The sequence below is a fragment of the Panthera onca genome, chromosome A1 (assembly GCF_046562875.1).
Source record: "Panthera onca isolate mPanOnc1 chromosome A1, mPanOnc1 haplotype 2, whole genome shotgun sequence".
NCBI lineage: Eukaryota > Metazoa > Chordata > Mammalia > Carnivora > Felidae > Panthera > Panthera onca.
Genome location: NC_138339.1, coordinates 13,725,724 through 13,745,736, shown reverse-complemented (window position 1 = coordinate 13,745,736; position 20,013 = coordinate 13,725,724). Strand labels below are relative to the sequence as shown.

General features: G+C 46.6%; 1 protein-coding gene across 4 annotated transcripts in view; it reads left to right on the top strand.

Moving 5' to 3' along the window:
* Positions 1-20,013, top strand: part of MYO10 (myosin X) — a 229,358-nt gene that overhangs the window by 40,538 nt on the left and 168,807 nt on the right. For 3 of the 4 annotated variants that reach the window (XM_078444497.2, XM_078444491.2, XM_078444498.2), the window contains one exon: positions 8,828-8,926. The exons of the other annotated variant lie outside the window; for it this stretch is intronic. In XM_078444497.2, the coding sequence (XP_078300623.2) occupies positions 8,828-8,926 (99 nt within the window). Of the gene's footprint in view, positions 1-8,827; positions 8,927-20,013 lie in introns of those variants that run through there. 4 annotated transcript variants of the gene reach the window in all.

The window sequence follows — 20,013 nt, the reverse complement described above, 5'->3', positions numbered from 1 at the left end:
TGGGGGCATGGGATCCTATCTAAAGACATGGGACGGATTGTCTGTGAACTTTGCATCACGAATGCACACGTTCCTCTCTTTGCAGCCATACTGTTAAAGATGTGTTTGAGTTGTTTGAGACACTACATGTCTACCTATGGGTCTTAGGCCCATAGGTGAGGCCAGGAAATGATGTTAATAACGACGTGGATGATGTAGCTGAAAGTTACAAGTATAATGTACATACACGTAGCTGGCATACATTTCTTATAAAAATATACAGTACTTCAGCAATATCCTCAACGAGTTGGGTCGGCCTGTCTGTGGAGTTACTTAACCCTTGTGGCAAAATCTTAGGGTTCGGGGGGACGGGGGTGGATTGTGTCTCTGAGTCTGAAGCAGAACGTCAGCAACACGTTTTCCTCTGGAATCCAGTGGCCCATCAGCTCTGGTGGGCATACGATGGTTGTCGGGGTTGCCCGGATGGAAAACGAAAGGCGTCGCCATTCCACAGCCAGCGGTAAAGCGGGACAGACTTGGGGTCCTCAAGCCACACGTTTCCATCATCACGGGCTGTTGCTCACTGTTTCTCTCTTGAGCCCCCCCCTTGATTCCCTGGCCCTCCTCTGCAGCCGGTGCAGGGTGGAGCACTGGCCTCGGCCCCTGGTTGAATTCTGCGTCCTTTGGGACATGAGCCTAATGCCACCCGGGTTCCGCTTAGAGCCTGGTTGCGGCGAGCCTCTTCGGAATCTGGTACGGTTGCTCAGAAATGATTGCCAGCCTCAGGTCCGAGCCCCTGCAGTCACGAGGGGAGGCAATGAGCCCGAGATCACTCAGCCCCGTGGGCCCCACACTGTGTGTGCTGTGTGGTCAGGGCGTGGAGAGACCGCCCACCGCTGCAGGGATGCTAGGACACCGTGGTCTCCCCGGCCTCTCCACCGCATTTCCAGGCCCCCTTCTGAGCCACCTCTGGAGGGGAGACGGCGTAGACTTCACCTTCCCCATGTGTTTCTAATCTGCGGGCTCTGCCCCCTCTGCTGTGTCCGTGCCGCGTTTCCCACACTCGTTTTGTACACGGGCTTTTGCTCCTCTCTTCATTCTTGTCGGCACCGTCTCCAAGCTTTCTGGCAAGTTTTGTGTTGGGGTTTGTGAGCACAGAGGACAGGTTTTTGTCGGTACAGTTCAAGCATCTGTGTACAAGCGTCAAAAGTCAGCTGTAATTCACATGAAAAACAAAACAGACTGGACGGAGGGAGGAAAAGGAGAGCGTCCCTCTAACCCCATCATCAAGCCGTCTGCCTCCTGGACCTCTTTCCTTATGTCTGTCCGGCACTTGGCAGGCTCTCACCGCCCCCTCCCTTCTGTACGCACCTGCTCTAATGTCACCAGAAATTAGATCTGTCCCAGGTCTGTTGCATCTGGGGCTGATCCTACTCTGGGAGGTTGTGGAAATTCTTAGAATGTAGACAATGGAGTCTGCTTTCAATTAGGTCACGGACGATGAGTGGTTTTTAAAAACTCTAATTTGGCTGTGGCTCCAGAACTTTGTATGACTCTGGCTTGGTGGTTTCCAGCTAAGACAGTCCCCTCACCCCCTAGAAGTAATTACCTCGACCAAAATGTTGCGAGTGCCGAGTTGAGGAGCTCGCATTAGCATTTGGTCTGTTATAAAAGCCATGTGTCTTTTAAGGTGGATTGGAATAGAAGGATTAAAAAAAATATGTTGAAGAGTTGTTTCTACTTCCAGTGGAAAAACCATTGACTGTAAAACAGGAGGGATTTCGTTCATATGTGGAATCTAACCCCCACCCCACCCCCCAAAAAAACAACATAGATACAGAGGGGTGTTCAATGGTTTGTGGGGGGCAGTGGGGGGAGATGGGAGAAGTAGGTAAAGGAGGTCAAAAGGGGGGCGCCTGGGTGGCTCAGTCGGTTGGGTGTCCGACTTCGGCTTAGGTCATGATCTCACAGTCCGTGAGTTCGAGCCCCGCGTCGGGCTCTGTGCTGACTGCTCAGAGCCTGGAGCCCGTTTCAGATTCTGTGTCTCCCTCTCTCTCTGATCCTCCCCTGTTCATGCTCTGTCTCTCTCTGTCTCAAAAATAAATAAACGTTAAAAAAAAAATTAAAAAAAAAAAAAAGGAGGTCAAAAGGTACAAACTTCTAGTTAGAGTTAAGTCCTAGGAATGTAACGTACAGCATGGCGACCGTAGTTAATAATACCGTATTGTATATTTGAAAGTTCCTAAGAAAGGAGATTTTCCAAGTTCTCATCACACAAAAAAATTGCAACCATGTATGCCGATGGACATTAACTAGACTTACTGTGTTTATCATTTCATAATATATGCAAATATTGAATCACATACACCTGACGCTAATGTCACATGTCAAATATATCTCCATTTAAAAAAATGGAGAAAAAGTGCCATTTAAGTCCTTGATACTATGATATGTTATCTACATCCAGTTTCTGGAATTCAGTATCGTCAGGAGCAGGGTCCCCTGGCCCCTGCCCTGCCCCCGACTTCGACATTAGACACCTTAGAAGATGCCAGGTTAGAGGGGCACCCAGGTGGCTCAGTCGGTCAAGCATCCGACTCTTGGTTTTTGGCTCAGGTCATGATCCCTGGGTCGTGGGATCAAGCCCCTCGTCAGGGACTGTGCTGGGTGTGGAGCCTGCTTAAGATTCTCTCTCCCCCACCCCCACCCCCCCACCCCTCCCCTACTCGTGCTCCTCTCATTCAAAAAAAAAAAAATCATTGTAGGCAAAAGAGCAGAACTTTCCTTTGGCTGCTGCATTTACTACAGATTTAAATAGCCATATTAATGTAGCCGTTACAAAATTATTTGTCCCCTTTGTCTTTAAAAAAAATATCAAATTTCCAAGCACATTGTGATTTTATGGTGTAGGTTCTTAGAGAATCCTGAAGTGTAGCACTTGACACAGTCCAAGTAAGCACTTACAAGAGAAAAGTAGGTGTGGTGCTCTGTTCTGGGTCTAAGGTTCAGTTGTGTGTTTGGGTAAGGAATGTTCTCTTTTCTGTGAATCTGTAATTAGAACATGCCACACAGCATGGTATTTAAAGCCCATCATCATTATCTCTTTTTAGGGTTGTTTCCCTACCTTATTTTTAAACTTAAGTGTTTTCAGAGTTCAGAAGAGAAAATCCTTTTTAAAACCAGAAGAGAAATGCGGTAGTTTTGAAAAGGGTAACAGTAGGTTGAAATCTGTGCTGGCGATTTTATCTTCTTTAGCTTAAAGTAGGGATCAGCAAACTGTGTGTGTGTCAAGGGCCAGGAGGTAACAATTCCAGGCGACTTCGCGTGGCCACGGTCAGGGGGAAAAGCCGGATAAAGTTCCTTGCCCAGGGAGGAGGCACTCCAGGTCGGCAGTTGGCGGGAGATTAAGAATGATCTTCCAGGGTGAGGGGCTAATACCTGAGCACCATGAGACAACGATACACTCTACCCCAGTCTTCTCTTTCGTTTGGGCAAGTCTCCAGTGTGGCCACTTAGCCCCCTTGTTGACATCAGTAGAGAGCAGGGACTTGAATTCAACACAAATCTTCGGAGTTTTCACTCAGCCCTTACCCTGCATCTTTGTGTGTGTGTGTGTGTGTGTGTGTGTGTGTGTGTGTGTGTGTGCGTGCGCGCGCGCGCACGCATGTGTATGTATGTTTCTTGGTCTCTCATTGCCCAATTATAGAGACACGATTAGGTTTTTCCCATTATAGAATGCTTAAGAATGTGCGTGTACAATTGGGAAGTATATAGGTTTGGAAATTAACTTTTCCTAATGATTTGAAATCACCAAGATTTAATTGCAGACAATAAAATTCACCAATGACATGTCCACATTTGAAGGAGCTGTGGTTTATCTATACAGCTGCAAGGTTATCCACACGATCCAGCTTTCTAATTGTTCCATCACCCCCGGGCTCCCTTTTCCCACGTTCATGGTCAGTGTCCCTCCCACAATTAGCTCCGGGCAGCTTTTCCTTTGCTTTCTGTGTCCATGGATTTGCCTTCTCCAGAAATGCCATATAAATGAAACCGTACACTATGAACTGTTTTGTGTGTGGCTTTTTTCACTTAGCATAATGTTTCTGAGATCATTGATTGTTGATTATTGATTATTGCTTATTGATTATTGCTTATTGCTTATTGATTATTGATATTGCTTATTGCAATTGATATTGATATTGCTTATTGATTATTCTGTCAGTGGCTTGCTGTTTTGTTTTGTTTATTACTGAAGAGTTCCATTGCATGGATTTATTACATTTTATTTGTCTCTATACCAGTTGATAGTCATTTGAATGATTTCTAGTATTTGGCCATTAAAAATGCTGCTGCAAATATTTGCATGCACGACTTTTGAAACATTTCTTTCAAGGAGGTAGATCTCTAGGGTGAATTGTTGAAACCTGGGGTAAGATTGTGGTTAGTTTTTTTTTTTTTTTAAGTTTTATTTATTTTTGAGAGAGAGAGAGAGAGAGAGGCAGATGAGGATCTGAAGCAGGCTCCACACCGTCAGCACAGAGCCCGATGCGGGTCTCACGCTCAGAAACTGCGAGATCGTGACCTGACCCAATGTCAGACGCTTAACTGCCTGAGCCACCCAGGTGTGCCCCAAGATCGTGTTTAGCTTTTTAAGAAACTTCCAAACCGTTTTCTAAATGGGGGTACCACACATCCTCACTAACACCGATAGTATTTTTTTTAATCCTATCCAGGAAATTGTTTGCTGGTGATGGAAAATGGAACCCCTAGGAACCTCACTTTTGAAGAAGGGATGGTATTACTTGCCTCGTTATCTTACAGGATTGCTCTAGATCAAAGGAGATGGGAACTTTTGAGCAAGTGCTTTGTATGGTAAAAAAAATGTTACTGGTGATTGATTATGCGCAGGAAAATTTTTAGCTATTAAACTTGACACATATCCGTCTCAGAGATCAGGATGGAAACTTGTCCAAGTTTTAATAAAATGTGTATGTTATAATCAAACTTTTAAAGACAGTTTTAAACTCCAATTGCAAGCTTTCTCCATATGCTAGGTTGCCATATTGTACATTATCAGCCTTATTTAACAATGACAGAATATAATGACTTGCATATGGTGGGCAAATTTCTCTTCCCCACTCCCAACTTGGATGGTCCGGTAAATGTCTGCTTGTGACTTCATCTTTAAATGCCTGTGGGTGGCCTCTTTACTGGACCTGGGCATATGTGTTCTATTCGAATAGAATGGAAGCAGAACATTCGGGGGCTCAGAGAAACCACCAAGAACAATCTATGGAAAAATACCTACTTTGGTTTTGCTTTGCAGGTCTGATTTCATGAACATTGCCGGTGTAAGCTTTTCCAAGGAACAAAGGGAACGTTTTACATGCATTTCCCTTCCTACCTGTGGCAGACAGCTGCTGTCTATAGGTCTAGTAGAACTGGCCGTGAGCTTCCGATTGGCAGTCTGGGCGGATTTCCTAGAACTTGCTTATGAGCAGCTCTTCACACCTGTTGAAAAAGACCTTTGGACTAAGGAAGGTGAACTGTGTGTTTGGTCATGTAGGACTGTGTCAACAGAGGGCTTTATGGTACCTTCACCTGAGAAGGTAGGAGGGACCACCGCAGCCAGTGAAAGAGTCTGCATACCGTATAGCCTCTGGAAGTTGGGAGGTTTGTGTTCATCCTTGTGACAATTTATATGAGTTCGGCAATGTCTCGTGACGAAATCTCTGATTCGTACCAAACAGACAATTTTTAAAAATAATTGTTTTTAATCTTTATTTTTGAGAGGGACAGAGGGTGAGAAGGGGAGGAACAGAGAGAGAGAGACACACACGTGCGCGCGCGCGCACGCACACACACACACACACACACACACACACACAAAATCGGAAGCAGGCTCCAGGCTCTGAGCTGTCAGCACAGAGCCTGACACGGGGCTCGAACTCACTAACTGTGAGATCATGACCTGAGCTGAAGTCGGATGCTTGAACAACTGAGCCAGCCGCCCCTGACAGACAATTTTAATAATCGGGCAGCACATGAAATCCATTTTGATGTAAGAAAAAAAAAAATAGTGCAGGTGACAGTTCTAGCAAGCAATGCTTTTGGACTTAGGACTTGGAGGGTGGAGGAACGACTGTGGTTTATGATTTCATGATTGTACCTAATGAGTTAAAGTTCTCACTTTATAGAACTTTGAAAGTTTCCATTTGAATGCGTGTGTGTGTGTGTGTGTGTGTGTGTGTGTGTGTGTGTGTGTAGGTATCTCAGAGCTTTAAAATGTTGCAGTCTCTGATGTGTAAATTAAATGGGATAAAGACGGGGCGCCTGGGTGCTCAGTCAGTTAGCCGTCTGACTCATGATCTCAGCTCAGGTCTTGATCTCAGGGTTGTGAGTTCAAGCCCCATGCTGGGCGTGAAGCCTACTTTAAAAAAAGGGGGGGGGGACTTGGGTGGCCCAGTTGGTCGCATGTCTGGCTCTCGGTTTTGGCTCAGGTAGTGATCTCAGGGTCCTGGGATCAGGCCCTTTGGTGGTGTGACGCTTACTTGATACTCTCTCTGTCTCCCTCTGCTCCTCTCCCCAACTTTCACATGCATGCTTTCTCTTTCTCTCTAATACACACACACACACACACACACACACACACACACACACACACACACATAAAATGGGGCATCTGGTTGGCTAAGTCAGTAGAGACTACAACTCTTGATCTCAGGATCGTGAGTTCAAGCCCCATGTTAGGTATAGCGATTACTTAGATAAATAAATCTTAACAAAAATAAAAAGATGGAAACAATAGTTCAGGCACTTGGGAGTCTTTTTCTAGGTCATTACAGATGATGTGGTTTCTGTATGGAGTGATATTTGACAGGACAGTCTTAGAGGATGCCGGGAGTAAATATTCCTTTTCGAAGCAGCTGCCTGCTAATAAATCGGGAGGGACAGGCAGTTGTAAGTGTCATTCTTGGCGTTCCCTGTGTCTCAGCCCGAACCGCCAATCAGAGGTATGTGACTGACGCATGCAGAGATGGGAACTTCTCCCACTTGATGTTGTGTGTGTTCTTTTTTTTTTTTTTTAAGTTTATTTATTTATTTTAACATTTATTCACTTTTGAGAGAGTGAGACAGAGCATGAGCGGGGGAGGGGCAGAGAAAGAGGGAGGCACAGAATCCGAAGCGGGCTCCAGGCCCTGAGCGGTCAGCACAGAGCCCGACGTGGGGCTCGAACTCACAAACCGCGAGATCATAACCTGAGCCAGAGTTGGCCGCTTAACCGACTGAGCCACCCAGGCGCCCCATGATGAATTTAATTCTATATTATTTATCCCCTACCAGCTCTATCAAGAAGCCAGTTGTAGTCCCTTAAACTGCCAGCTGAATAAATTATAAGTAACATATTTTAAATATTTCACTTAACATTTGAAATCAAAGCAAATTAAGTAGACCAATAAAATGAGGTTAAAAGTTCTAGAAAAAGCTGTTCGATGTAAGTACCATTTTTTTATTACACAAAGTTTTTTTTAACGTTTATGCATTTTTGAGAGAGAGAGCGTGAGCTTGTGTGCACCAGTTGGGTAGGGGCCGAAGGGGGGCGGGGCAAAGGATCCGAAGTGGGCTCCAAGCTGACAGGAAAGAACCCGAGGTGGGGCTCAGACTCCTGAAGTGTGAGATCATGACCTGAACCAAAGTCAGATGCTTAATCGACTGAGCCACCCGGGGGGCCCTTGTATGTGCCGTTTCGAGTGATAACTTAGGTATAGCATTAACACGTTAACACGTTGTGTCCTAAGGGTGTGCTCGTTTACTGTCAATTTTGTTGGGATTGAGGACACTGAACTCAGTTGAAATAACTTCATGCGGTGTGAAAAGTCAGTGTTTCATTCCATCACGTGGGCGTACAGCATAGCGATAATTCTTTACAAATTGACCGGTAACCCCCCCCACCCCAGTGATTCCTTCAGACTTTTATCACTGGTTCTTAGAAACAAGTGGTCCTCATGTTGTGAAATCAAAGGAAGAGGACATTCATCATTGGAAAGGTAAATACTATGCTTGTTTCATTTGTCCAGTGGGGAAACAAAAGATGGAAATAAAATCAACACCAAAAAAAAAAAAAAAAAAAAGCCCCGGGGTTAACACTGGGATCTGGAAGTTGCTGTCTTGAACGCTGGAGTTCCTAGCAAACTTGTCACCTGGGGATTGGGTTCTGATCTTTACTAAAACTTTAGTCCCTCCCTTGGAGAGTTCATCTGACACTTAGATCTGGTAGCAGCCGGAAGTCAGTGGGGTGTTCTGATGCCCTCCATGTGGGCACGTGTGTGGGGCGTGGCCCTGGGAAGATGGGAGCCAGCAGGTCCCAAAGAGTCTTCATCACGAGGTGCAGCATTGTCACGACCTGGTTAAACTTGTTTCTGGAACCCGACTGCCCGGGTCAAGTGCTCTCTATCTTGTGATGCTGGGCTAGTTGCTACTATGCCTTCAGGCCTTCACTTCTCTGACTTGACTTTGCCAACAGTGGCTGCCTCGGGGGGCGTTCGTGAGGGAAACCGAGATCGTCCACGTAAAGCGCTTGTATCTCGGCAGCACGGGGGGTACCGTTTTCTCCTTCCCTTCTCCGCATCCTCTGGTGGGACACCGGGTCATGCTTGGTGTCTAGTGAAGGCTGGGGACGATGCTTCCCGGGGAGCCCTTCTTGTCTGAGAAAAACATTTGCTTCTTAAAACGTTTTTTTTTTTTTCCCCGCAAAGGAATGTCGTAGTCAGTAATTTCGAGAGTGGTGATTTGCCACGAAACACAGTCCAAACTCCTAGTTCAATCCTGTGTGTTTTGTTTACAGGGGACACGGGTCTGGCTGAGAGAAAATGGCCAGCATTTTCCGAGTACTGTCAATTCCTGCGCAGAGGGCGTCGTCGTCTTCCGGACAGACTATGGTCAGGTGAGCTCGACCTGCAGCCTTCACGGTGCCCGTGCTCCGCCTCCCGGGGTTGTCTTCCACTAGAGCATGCGTGTTCGCTGCCCCCACCCTCCATACCTTAAAGAGTGGTTTCTAAGTGGGAACACCAAATCCCGGAAAGAATGTGTAACATACACCGTCGCGTGTGAGATGCAATCCAATTCTCCAAATGGAACACACACGGTGTTCTAGCCAGTGCAGGGCAGAAAAGCGCTAGGCTTGGCTGATTCTCTCCCCCGGGAATCCCGCCAAAGGATCCAGAAGGACAGGGGTGCAAGCATTTGAGAAAAGTTGCCCAGTCATTGATACGTGCATCTTGGTTTCATTTCCACTTTCCCTAAAATTCTGAGATTCCCGAGAGGGTTGGAAATAACCCATCTGCCAGTGAGAACGTGGGCTGCTTCTGGTTCCCGGTTCTTTAGTGTAACATGAAGCCTGTAGTATCACTGAAAACAGACAGGTGAATTCAGAAACCGAATATTACATTTGGGCAGTTGTGAAAGGAGGCTGGTGTCTCTATTTTATAAAGGCAACGAATTTGAATGCTACAGAGGGATCCCTTTTTCAGAGGCACATATCAAAATTGAAGACCTCTCCTGGAGGGGTGTTGGCTGGGGGGACGGGCTAGATGGGTGATGGTCATTAAAGGGGAGGGCACTTGTTTGGGATGAGCATCGGGTGTGATGTGTAAGCAACGAATCACTAAATTTTACTCCTGAAACCATTATTACACTACATATTCATTACCTTGGACTTAAAAAAAGAAAAAAAAAAAAAAGGAATAGAGGTTGATGTAGTCTTAAGAAGGCTACACTGAATATCCTGAAAATCAGGGCAGAGGGCAACTACTCAGCAAACGACTGTAAAATAGCAAGCTGTGTTATTTGGTAAGTGACAGTAAAAATCGCTGTTAGTTTAATTGTAAAGTAGGAGAGGTGTCATAGTGTTTGTATCCCAAGTCGATGACTTGGATAAAACTAGGTTTTACCCAGTGGTAAACTTCAAAAGAAAAACTTGGAAAAGCATATGGTTACTTAAGTCAAAACGGAAATGCACTCCTGTTTCATCTGCCTCTGTCAGGTCTTGAATACGGTCTTTGTCCAAAAACAACCTACTTGTTTTACTACTATATTCTAAGTATATCAGTACGACCAAAGGACTCAAAAAAAAAAAAAAAAAGATTTAAGACCTGAAGAGAGAAGGGGGTCATAACGCCCAGTATTTAAAGCTCACAGGTTCTGAATCTGGTCTGCAAGTTTGTTGAGAACAAAAGCTTCAGGGTCAGTGTTGAGTTGATTAAGGCCAGGGGGCTGCTCGCGTATCGAAACTCCTCAGAGATCGTCCACTTGGTACGTTTCTCATTTCTTGGCTTGATAAACAGCGATGTTCCTGGGCTGTTTTGCGGTTCCTCAGTTTCTTTCTCATCTGAGACTCTTGAATAGTTGCTCAGCATTCGGTGGTAAAGACCTAGCTGTGTTTCGTAGGTGTGGATTGCGGGGAACGGACAGAGACGGCCAACGGATCCCGTGTCTGACGGTCACGGCCAGCGTGGATGCCGTGCTGCTCCCCGGGCTGGTTGCTTTCTCATCACATTCTCGGGTTGTACAGTATGATCTGTAAACTAAGGACAGGCTAAGTGACTTTTGCCCAGCTTTGGGTCAGGCACTGCTTCAGTGTTTCCGATCCCGCGCAGAGCTGGTCTGCCTCTGTCGGTCTTGCCATTATCCTGTCCCTCTTCCCTTCCTACTTCCTCCAGATGAGAATTCCCTTCCTTGTAGCTTCTGTGCCTACTTTTTTTTTTTTTTTTTTAAATTTTTTTTTTTTTTTCAACGTTTATTTATTTTTGGGACAGAGAGAGACAGAGCATGAACGGGGGAGGGACAGAGAGAGAAGGAGACACAGAATCGGAAACAGGCTCCAGGCTCCGAGCCATCAGCCCAGAGCCTGACGCGGGGCTCGAACTCACGGACCGTGAGATCGTGACCTGGCTGAAGTCGGACGCTTAACCGACTGCGCCACCCAGGCGCCCCTTCTGTGCCTACTTCTTAAGATGATGTGGAAAAGGAGAACAGTGTTTAAACAGTGCACCTGACTTGATGTAACTCGGTTCGTGAAAGTGTTGTGAAACAGATTTTTAGTAGAATTTTCTTTTTTTATGGACTTATTTTTTGATCCCAAGGAGAATTCTTTTTTTTTCTTTTTTTTTACGTTTATTTTATTTTTGAGAGAGACCGATCGACAGAGTGCGAGCGGGATAGGGGAAGACACAGAATCCAAAGCAGGCTCCAGGCTTCCGGCTGATGGCACAGAGCCAGATGTGGGGCTCCAGCTCTCGAACTGTGAGATCATGACCTGCGCCAAAGGTGGACGCTTAACCGACTGAGCCACCCAGGCGCCCCGCTTCGTGTTTTCTTTATAACTCTTCCCCCACCTCTTTTTAACAAAATTGCAGCAAAAACACGTAACGTTAAATGTAACTATTTTTAAGTGCTATGCAGTGTTGCATAGCACTCCGTGAGCAGAGGTGGCATGGGCTGGTCAGGCCAGTAGTTCTGGTCACTGTTGACAGTATTTAGGGATTGTGGGCTTAGAAAGAACTAAACCAGAATAACATGCACTTAAACATGAAAGCAGCTCTCAACTTTGACTTCTAATCTTCCTTCCATCGGGCATCAAATACTTGGTCTTGGATTGTCCACTCTGTCATTCCCAAGTATAATTAGCTTGGAGATTTGTGTAGGAATTACAGGGTTTAAGATACAAGAAGAGTGACACGAGATGGAAGGAATTGGGTTCAGACCAGGATCAAGAATGGAGAGTGGCGGAGGACTTAGTATCTTTCTTTCCTGACCGACTTCTTCCTCTCCTCACATCCCAAGTTTGCTGTGGGACATATGGGTGTGTTCACCAGGGATTAGGGCAAGTTCATGAACTGGTTCTGGTCCCCAGGACAGGAACAGCTACTCCTTAACTGGGCAGGGACAGATTCTGGAAGGAATCAGGGTCAAAGACACAGAGCGTGGCCTTGTCCTGGTCAAGCCTGACTGTGGTAACTTTGGAAGGTATTGGCTGAGAGAGAGAGAGAGAGAGATAAGAGAGACAGGATCCAAAGCAGGCTCTACACTGACAGCAGAGAGCCAAATGCGGGGCTCAGACTCACCAACCGAGTGGTGAGATCATGACCTGAGCTGAAGTCGGAGGCTTAACCGACGGAGCCGCCCAGGTGCCCCACTTTTTTCTGCATTTTTAAGAACAATTCTAGTGACATTTTTGTTACTAAAACGTGAACTCTCCCAACAGCCTAGGAAACTACTAGTTCGCCCTCTCATAATTCACGGGAATCACCTTGGCGGTCTTCTTCAGATGCACATTCGGATTGACAGGTCTGGGGTGGGGTCTAACAGAGGGCTTTCGGTAAAGGTGGAGAGGGGCGCCTGTGTGGCTCAGTCAGTTAAGCATCTGACGTGGGTCATGATCTCCCCGGTTCGAGCCCCGCATCGGGCTCTGTGCTGACAGCTCAGAGCCTGGAACCTGCTTTGGATTCTGTGTCTCCCTCTCTCTCTGCCCCTCCTCTGCTCACACTCTGTGTCTCTCTCAAAAATAAATGAACGTTAAAAAAAAAAACCAAAAAACAAAAAGCTGGAGAACTTTCCTTTGACTTCCAAAGCTCTTCCCTTCCCTTTGCTCTGTGCCCTCCCTTCCTAGGATCTTTTCACCCCGAGCATGGCCAGGTTGGGCCAACTGCCACAAAATGATGCTCGAGTGGACCGCAAAGCAGTTTCTGAGTCCTGTTTGGTGTGGGAAGCCCAGCAGAGCCATGTGTGACTAAAATCCTCAAGTGGGACCTCAGGGACCCTGGGTAGGAGGTAATAATAGTGTGTCGTTTTTGGTGAGAGCACCAAAGGGCACGTTCTCTGATTTCATTGAGTCGCTGAGAATTGTGTGCGCGTGCTCAGCCTTTTTTTTTTTTTTTTTTGTCCAGGGAGATAGTTTTACTGTTAACTTAAAATCCCATTCCACACTAAAATTTAAACTACTGTAGGTTGGTCCAGGGAATAGAGAGGACCAGAATGTTCCCATTTGATTTATAACTTCTGCTCTACTCGCCGGGAAGTATTTGCAGATGGAAAAAGAAATGTGCAAGAGACATGCTAACAGGCTTTGTTGAAACATACGCATAGTTGTGGCCTGTGGAGGACGCATTGCGCATGGGCAGGTTAGCACTTGCCCTGAAAGTTACTTACAAGCATACACTGTTTTATTGCACTTTGTTTTGCTGAGCTTTGCAGTGCTGTGGGTTGTTTTTGGGGGGTTTGTTTTTCTTTTTTAGTGTCTTCTTTTGTTTTTTGTTGTTTGTTTTCAGATTGGAGGTTTGTGACAACCCAGCGTCAGCAAGGCTGTTGGTGACGTTTTTCCAACAGCATTTGTTCGCTTTGTGTCTCTGTCACATTTTGGTAATTCTTGCGAGTTTTCAGACTTCTTCATTTTCCTGTTTGTTCTGGTGACCCGTGATTCTGACTCGTTGAAAGCTCAGATGATGGTTAGCATTCTTTTAGCAAGTATGTGTACATTCAGGTATGTATGTTATCTTTTAGGCCTGTCGCCTTCTAGATTGTGGTAGTGCAGTCACTTCTTGGCCTGGTGGCTACCACAGTATAGTGTAAACTTAACTTTTGTGTGCATCGGGAAACCAAAAAATTCATTTGAGTCCCTTTTTTCGCAATGTTCAACGTGCTGTGGTGGTCTGGAACCGAACCTGCGATCTCTCCGAGATATACCTGTACTTCTTGGATGCTAAGCTGCGGACAGAGTCTCAGAAGAACACCCTGGCTTAGCAGGGTACGAGTATGGCTAAAAGATCAACTCTTAGGAAAGCATAGGATGGAAGACAGCCTTGAACAGCCTTGAACACTTCTGGAACATCCGCGAGGTGCACAGGCAATCAGTATAGCACCCTCTAGGAGCGTTGTAAATTGAGTGATAAGTTCTAAATTAGATTTTTCACTTTGAGAGTAAGCTCTATTATCTTTTCTGAAAAGCACCTAATTTGATTGCTCGGGAAAAAGCTTACAGTGATATAATTTACCTAATTGTGTTTTAAGGGGTAGTTATTTAACTCACCCCGGTAAACTTAATCAAGACGATTACTCTTTGCAGTCATTCTGTTGTGTTTTTTGTTTGCATTGTCTCTCTATGGGGTCTTCAGAAATATTTTCCTGGCTGGGGATTTAATGGCCCCAGTCTACAAATGAATGCCCTCCTCCTCGCCCTTCTCTTTTTATTTGCTTGCAGTAAGTATGATTAGATTTGGGTCTAAAAGTTATTCTTCTCATTTTATTAATTCACAAAAAGGCCATTAGATTGCCTGGTGCTCTCAAGTCGGTCCTCAGCCCCTCAGGAAATTCAGACCTCCTCCGGGCCTGCAGGAGACAACACTACTAAATATTTATAATCACACCTCCCGTTTAAAGCCGTCTCTAACCTTTTTGGTTTGATCTTCTGGTTTTGACTGGTTGGAATTAATACTTTGGGCCCAGTCTTGTGAAACTTGCTAATGGATTAGTGTGGTGATTTTTTTTTTTTTTTTTTTTTTTTTGGATACATTTTCGGTCCTTTTCACACACTTTCTACCCTGTCCAGCTGCTTTTCTTGGCTGTTTTCCCTTCACTTTGCCCCCCTGGGTGTCTTTGTGTGCTCCTCGAATGTCGTGTGCTGCACACCCTCTCCCTGCGTGCACTCGGTGTGTCCTCTCCGCGGTCCTGGGGAGATCTCCCCCAAGCCTGCTGAGCGCCGGAGAATGGACGGCGGGGCGACCCAGCACGTCTCCTGTTGCACAGCACTAAACAGGACCCTGATCCCACACACTGTCGGGTAGATGGCTAAAACTCTGTGATTTCATGTCCAGGGGCAGCAGGTTGGATCTGACTGCTAACAGGAAGTAGTGGATTCTAGATATTTTAACTGAGTTAGAAATCTTGTCTGCAAGGAAGCCCGCGGCCCAGCTGGCCCCCAAGAGCTCGGGAATGCCCTGGATTTCAGCATTCCACAAGGCTTCACGTGCAGAGCCAGCTGTGGGTCGAGGCAGCTGCCTGCGGAAAGAGGCCTCCCCGCCAGCTCCTTTTGTGTGCACGGCAGTTGGTGCGGCCCCCCAGGTGGGGTGGCCCGGCACCCGCACCCCCTTTCCCCGCCCCAGGACCACTCAGATGAGTGGTAGGGGAAGGGGGAGACCAGCTGGGAGACAGTTTGGAAGATGGAGGAAAAGGAATTTGGGGACAGCATTCATGATGCACAAGCAGTGTCACCAGGGTGCCTTGAGTCTCAGGGCCAAGCTCTGAGACGACAGTACAGATGTTTTCCAGTCCGCCGACTGGACAGAATTCCGATTGAGTTTTCCTGGTGGCTTCCAGCAAAGTTGAACACAATGGTGTTTCTGCAGTCCAGTCAAGAGGCACGGCGTATCCCTAAAACAGTATAGAGCCCTGGCTTTTGGGGTATGACTGCCATCTTAAATTCTGTTGCTCTTGCGTATGTGTGTTTGTTAACAGCTGTGACGAGCTGCGAGATTTGTATTCCCTTTTGGGGTTTCCATTTTCTCCAGGTGTGTAAATGATTTGCTGTGATCCGTTTCTGCCGTGAACATCCAGATTTGAGTGGAAAGAAAAATGAATGGGGGTACGCTTTCTTTGGAAACGGAGTTTGGGTTTTCCTCTCCATGTTGAAGGTGTGTTTATCGTGGTAAATATACATAACATAAAATCGACCATCGCAACTATATTTAAGTGTAGAATTTGGTGGCATTAATTACATTATATGTGAAAGCCTCGCCACTATTTCCAAGACTTTTCTGTCACCCCAAATAGAAAGTCTGTACCCATCAAGCACCAACTCCCTGTGTAATTTATTTTTAAACTACTGTCTGGGTGCCCTTGCTTGTGCTGTTTTCAGAAAATAAGAGCACATTAGAAATTCTGGTTTGTATCTTTCTTAATAGACCATGTCAAGAAAAACTTGCCGTAGCCTCCAGGTTCCTAGGGGAGATGCTGACCGCTGCTGAATATCCGCACTAGCCACGTGATGTGCCCGTGTAGATGGATGGTGCTGCCCCAACTCTTCCCTTCTCAAAAGGGAAGTGTCCGCATAGCCATCTAAAAGTAGGGGGAGGGGCACCTGGGTGGCTCCGTCAGTTAAGCAAGGGTCTGCTTTTGATTTCAACTCAGGTCATAGTCTCACAGTTCGTGAGTTCGAGCCCTGCGGCTCTGTGCTAACAGTGTAGAGCCTGCTTGGGATTCTCTCTCTCCCTCTTTCTTTGCCCTTCCCTCACTCTCTCTTTCAAAATAAATAAATACATTTTTTAAAAAAAGGGGAGAAAGGGGCACACTGGTGACAAGTAACAGATAATTTTTAAAAATCAGATGTGTTGGCTTCTTTTGTTGAAACTTTAGAATGGGTCCATCTGTTATTTTTGGAAGTCATTTTAATCAAAACAGTGCAGCTGCATTAAAAATACAGCATTGAGCTGGGAAACTCTTAAATTCTCTGTGTGTTTCCCACATTTTGCTACTTCGTCCTGGAAATACCCATCTCTGAGCTGGCTATTAAACGCCAGTCTGGGGAGTTTCTTAGAAATCTGCACTCCAGAGACTGAACACCGCTGGGACTTTCAGTCCTGCTTTGAAGCCCAAGCAAAATGCACTTTGTCCAAAGTGCTTGGTTTTCAGTGAGAAAATGTTTTTACGCTCTGAAGGCCACGTGAGTCTTCCTCTCTAGAACTCTTCCAAGAATTTGGTTTGGCGTCTTGTGGCTCAAAGAGGGAAAGTCAAATGTTTCCATTCATTTTCACTCTGGGACTACAGCAAAAAAAAAAAAAAAAAAAAGGATCTGCTTGTTTATTAGGGAACCTAGCTCCAGAAAGAAAACACGTGCATGTTTGCTGATCTGCATGGCTCTGTGTTGCAAATTGAACTCACTATTGTAAATTTCAGCATTTTGAAACCTGAGGTTGTTATCCCATGTACGTCCACGTCTGCCCTGAACAACATCTACATTGGAACGGGAAACCATGGGCAGTAAAAAACACGACAGGATGTGCCGGTATTCTGAGGCACATGGGCTGTGTCAAGCGTTGCCAACCTTAGCTTGCTAAGAGGGCACACCATCTGTGTGTTGTTACCCACCATATTCCCAGTACTAGTGAAAAATGCCTTAGTAAGACCTGAGAAGAATCCAGTCTCGGGGGCCTGCCTCCTTGCACCTTTATGTGAATCCAGCTTAAGTAGATTTAGAATCCAGGGTATTTCTGACTCTTTGAGACCGTGGTGTTTTCCCTATCCCCTTTGGACTGGACAGCTGGGCCCCACCCTGCATGGCCCCACCACTGGCTAGGTAGACAGATGGCTAGGGACTTGGATGCTGTTAGTATTTATTGGCCCCAGTGAGGTTCTAGCTGAATACGTGCATGCGTGTGTGCTCTCTCTCTCTCTCTCTCTCTGTCTCTCCCTTCCTCCCTCCCTCCCTCCCTCTCTGTCTCTCTCCCTCTGTCCCAGAGAATGTGTATAGCCTTTGCCATGGGTCATGACCTTCGTTGGCTTCCTGTCCTCCTTCGGTGGGTCAAATTGGTGCCTTTTTTCTTTTCTCCTTTGTGGATCTCTCTTGACTTGGGCCGCTCAGTTCCTCTGGAATGAGCCTCTTCTTCCCATCCTTTAGGCTTGGTCTATTTGTAGCCGAGCCTGCCTCTGACCTGCCTGTCCCTCTCATCTTCAGTTGACTTTGGGATTCCAGGCTCTGCTTCTGGGTGGCACACTCTCCTTGTGCCTCTGTGAGCCTGCGGTACGTCCAGACTTTTCCAGCAGCGCTAATGTGCGGGCACGCAGAGAATGGTTGACATCTCATGCCATCAGTCCCATTGTTACTTTCAATTTTGTGGTTAGCTTGGCAAATTAAATTGCTCCTACTTGAAGGTTAGCAGGATGCTCTCTTGCATTCCTGGTACCCATGTGCTGAACATAACTAACTAATCCCATGTGCTCAGCTCAGACCAGGTTGCATTTTATGACTGGAAGAGGTGAATAGAAAGTAGTACATCAAAACTTGATTTTTGGTTGGGGAGGGGGGGGTGGCTCCTGGGTGGCTCTGTCGGTTAAGTGGCCAACCTTGGCTCAGGTCACGATCTCACGGTCTCTGAGTTCAAGCCCCGCGTCGGGCTCTGTGCTGACAGCTCAGAGCCTGGAGCCTCCTTCGGATTCTGTGTGTGTGTCTCTCCCTCTCTGCCCCTACCCTGCTTGCTCTCTCTCCATTTCTCAAAAAACATGAATAAATGTTAAAAAAAAATGTTTTTAAACTTTTTTTATTTTGGAGACTTAAATACCATTTGCTTACGATGAGTATCATTTTGTGAAAAATACATGTGAAGATCCTGTTTGGAAAGAAGACAGTTTACAGATTATCTGCAGGAATCAGACATGGCACCCGATAGTACTGGCTGTAATTTCAGCAGAATAAGCAGAGGCCGTTTGTTAAAACAAATCCAGGTGGTTGTCTGTGTGACTGACGAAGTTGCATTCCATTCCAAAAATTCATTTATAGGCCTGTAATTTGGAACCAGTTTTCCCAGAGACTCTGTGCTGTACATGGGGAGTTGATTGTCCAGTCCGTGTACAAAGCCCGGGTACCCACAGTGCACTGGGGCGGTGCAGAAGCCCCCTGTTGCCTGATTCCAATTTTAAACGCGGCTTCAGAGGTCCACCCCAGGATGCCTCTGCGGTGAGATTAGGGGATCACATTCTTCCCGTGATCACCTCCCTGGCAAGTGGTGGGAAAAAGGAGGCACCACGTTTCTTTTTTTAAAAAAAAATTTTTAATGTTTTTATTTATCTTAGAGAGAGAGAGAGAGAGAGAGCACAAGTGGGGGCAGAGAGAGAGGGAGATACAGAATCCGAAGCAGGCTCCAGGCTCTGAGCTGTCAGCTCAGAGCCCGACATGGGGCTCAAACCCACGAACTGGGAGATCATGACCTGAGCCAACGTGGATGCTTAACTGACTGAGCCACACAGGTGCTCCTTTTCTTTCCTTTTTTTTTTTTTTAAATGTTTATTTTGAGAGAGCGCATGAGGGTATGCAAGTGAAGGAGGGGCAGAGAGAAAGAGAGAGGGAGAGAGAGAATCCGAAGCAGGCTCTGCACTGAGAGTGCGGAGCCTGCCATGGGGCTCGATCTCATGAAATCCGAGATCACGACTTGAGCCGAAATCACTAGTCAGATGCTTAACCGGTTGAGCCACCCAGGCACCTCTGGAGGTACCTCCTTTCTAAGCCACTTTCTCCGCAGCAGGGTTGACATGGTAAGGGGGGTGGCCTGGTGACCTCTCCCTACCAGGAACCACACTGGTGCATTCCAGCCACTTGTGCTTCTTGGTCCTCCCAGCTCCCCTGTGGGGAAGGCATCCTCAGCCGCGTGGTAGTGCTTTGGAGGCTGAACGTAGGTGGAGTGACCTGTCCAGACGTCCACACTTGGCCGGTGACGAGGGGTGCAACTGGGGCTTGGGTCCAGAGTCGACCATCTTCCCCGTATGTTACTTCTTGAGGAGCAGACTGAAGTGAGGGGGCTGTGTTCCCACCTGCCGCTTCCCGTCCTGGCCGCTGTGCTGGGGGCGCGTCTCTCTGTGGGCCCCAGGGATGGGGTGCACCCGCGGTCTTCCTCCTCGTCATGACTTCTGAAGCTTTCTGCCGAAGTCACTCTTCAAGATTGGCGGGTTCTCCTGCCCCCTCCCCCACCCCTCCTTTGCGGTGGCTTTTGTTTTGTTTTATTGCTCTAGGGAAGTAGAAAGGTCTGGAAAAAACCCACACGGTTTGTTTTGATGTTCCATCGTCTTGTGTGCACAATCTTGCTTCCGTGCTGCTGCTTCTGACAAGAGTCCTTCTCAGCCCAGGCCCCGGACGATGAATTCAGCCTCTCAGCTGGGACTCAGGCCGTAGTACACTTTTTAAAAGCTTCTTGGGTGCCTTGTTTAATATGCAGCCAGGTGCAGAACTATTTCACAGACTGAATGAGCATCGTCTCAAAATATTATGGCAAA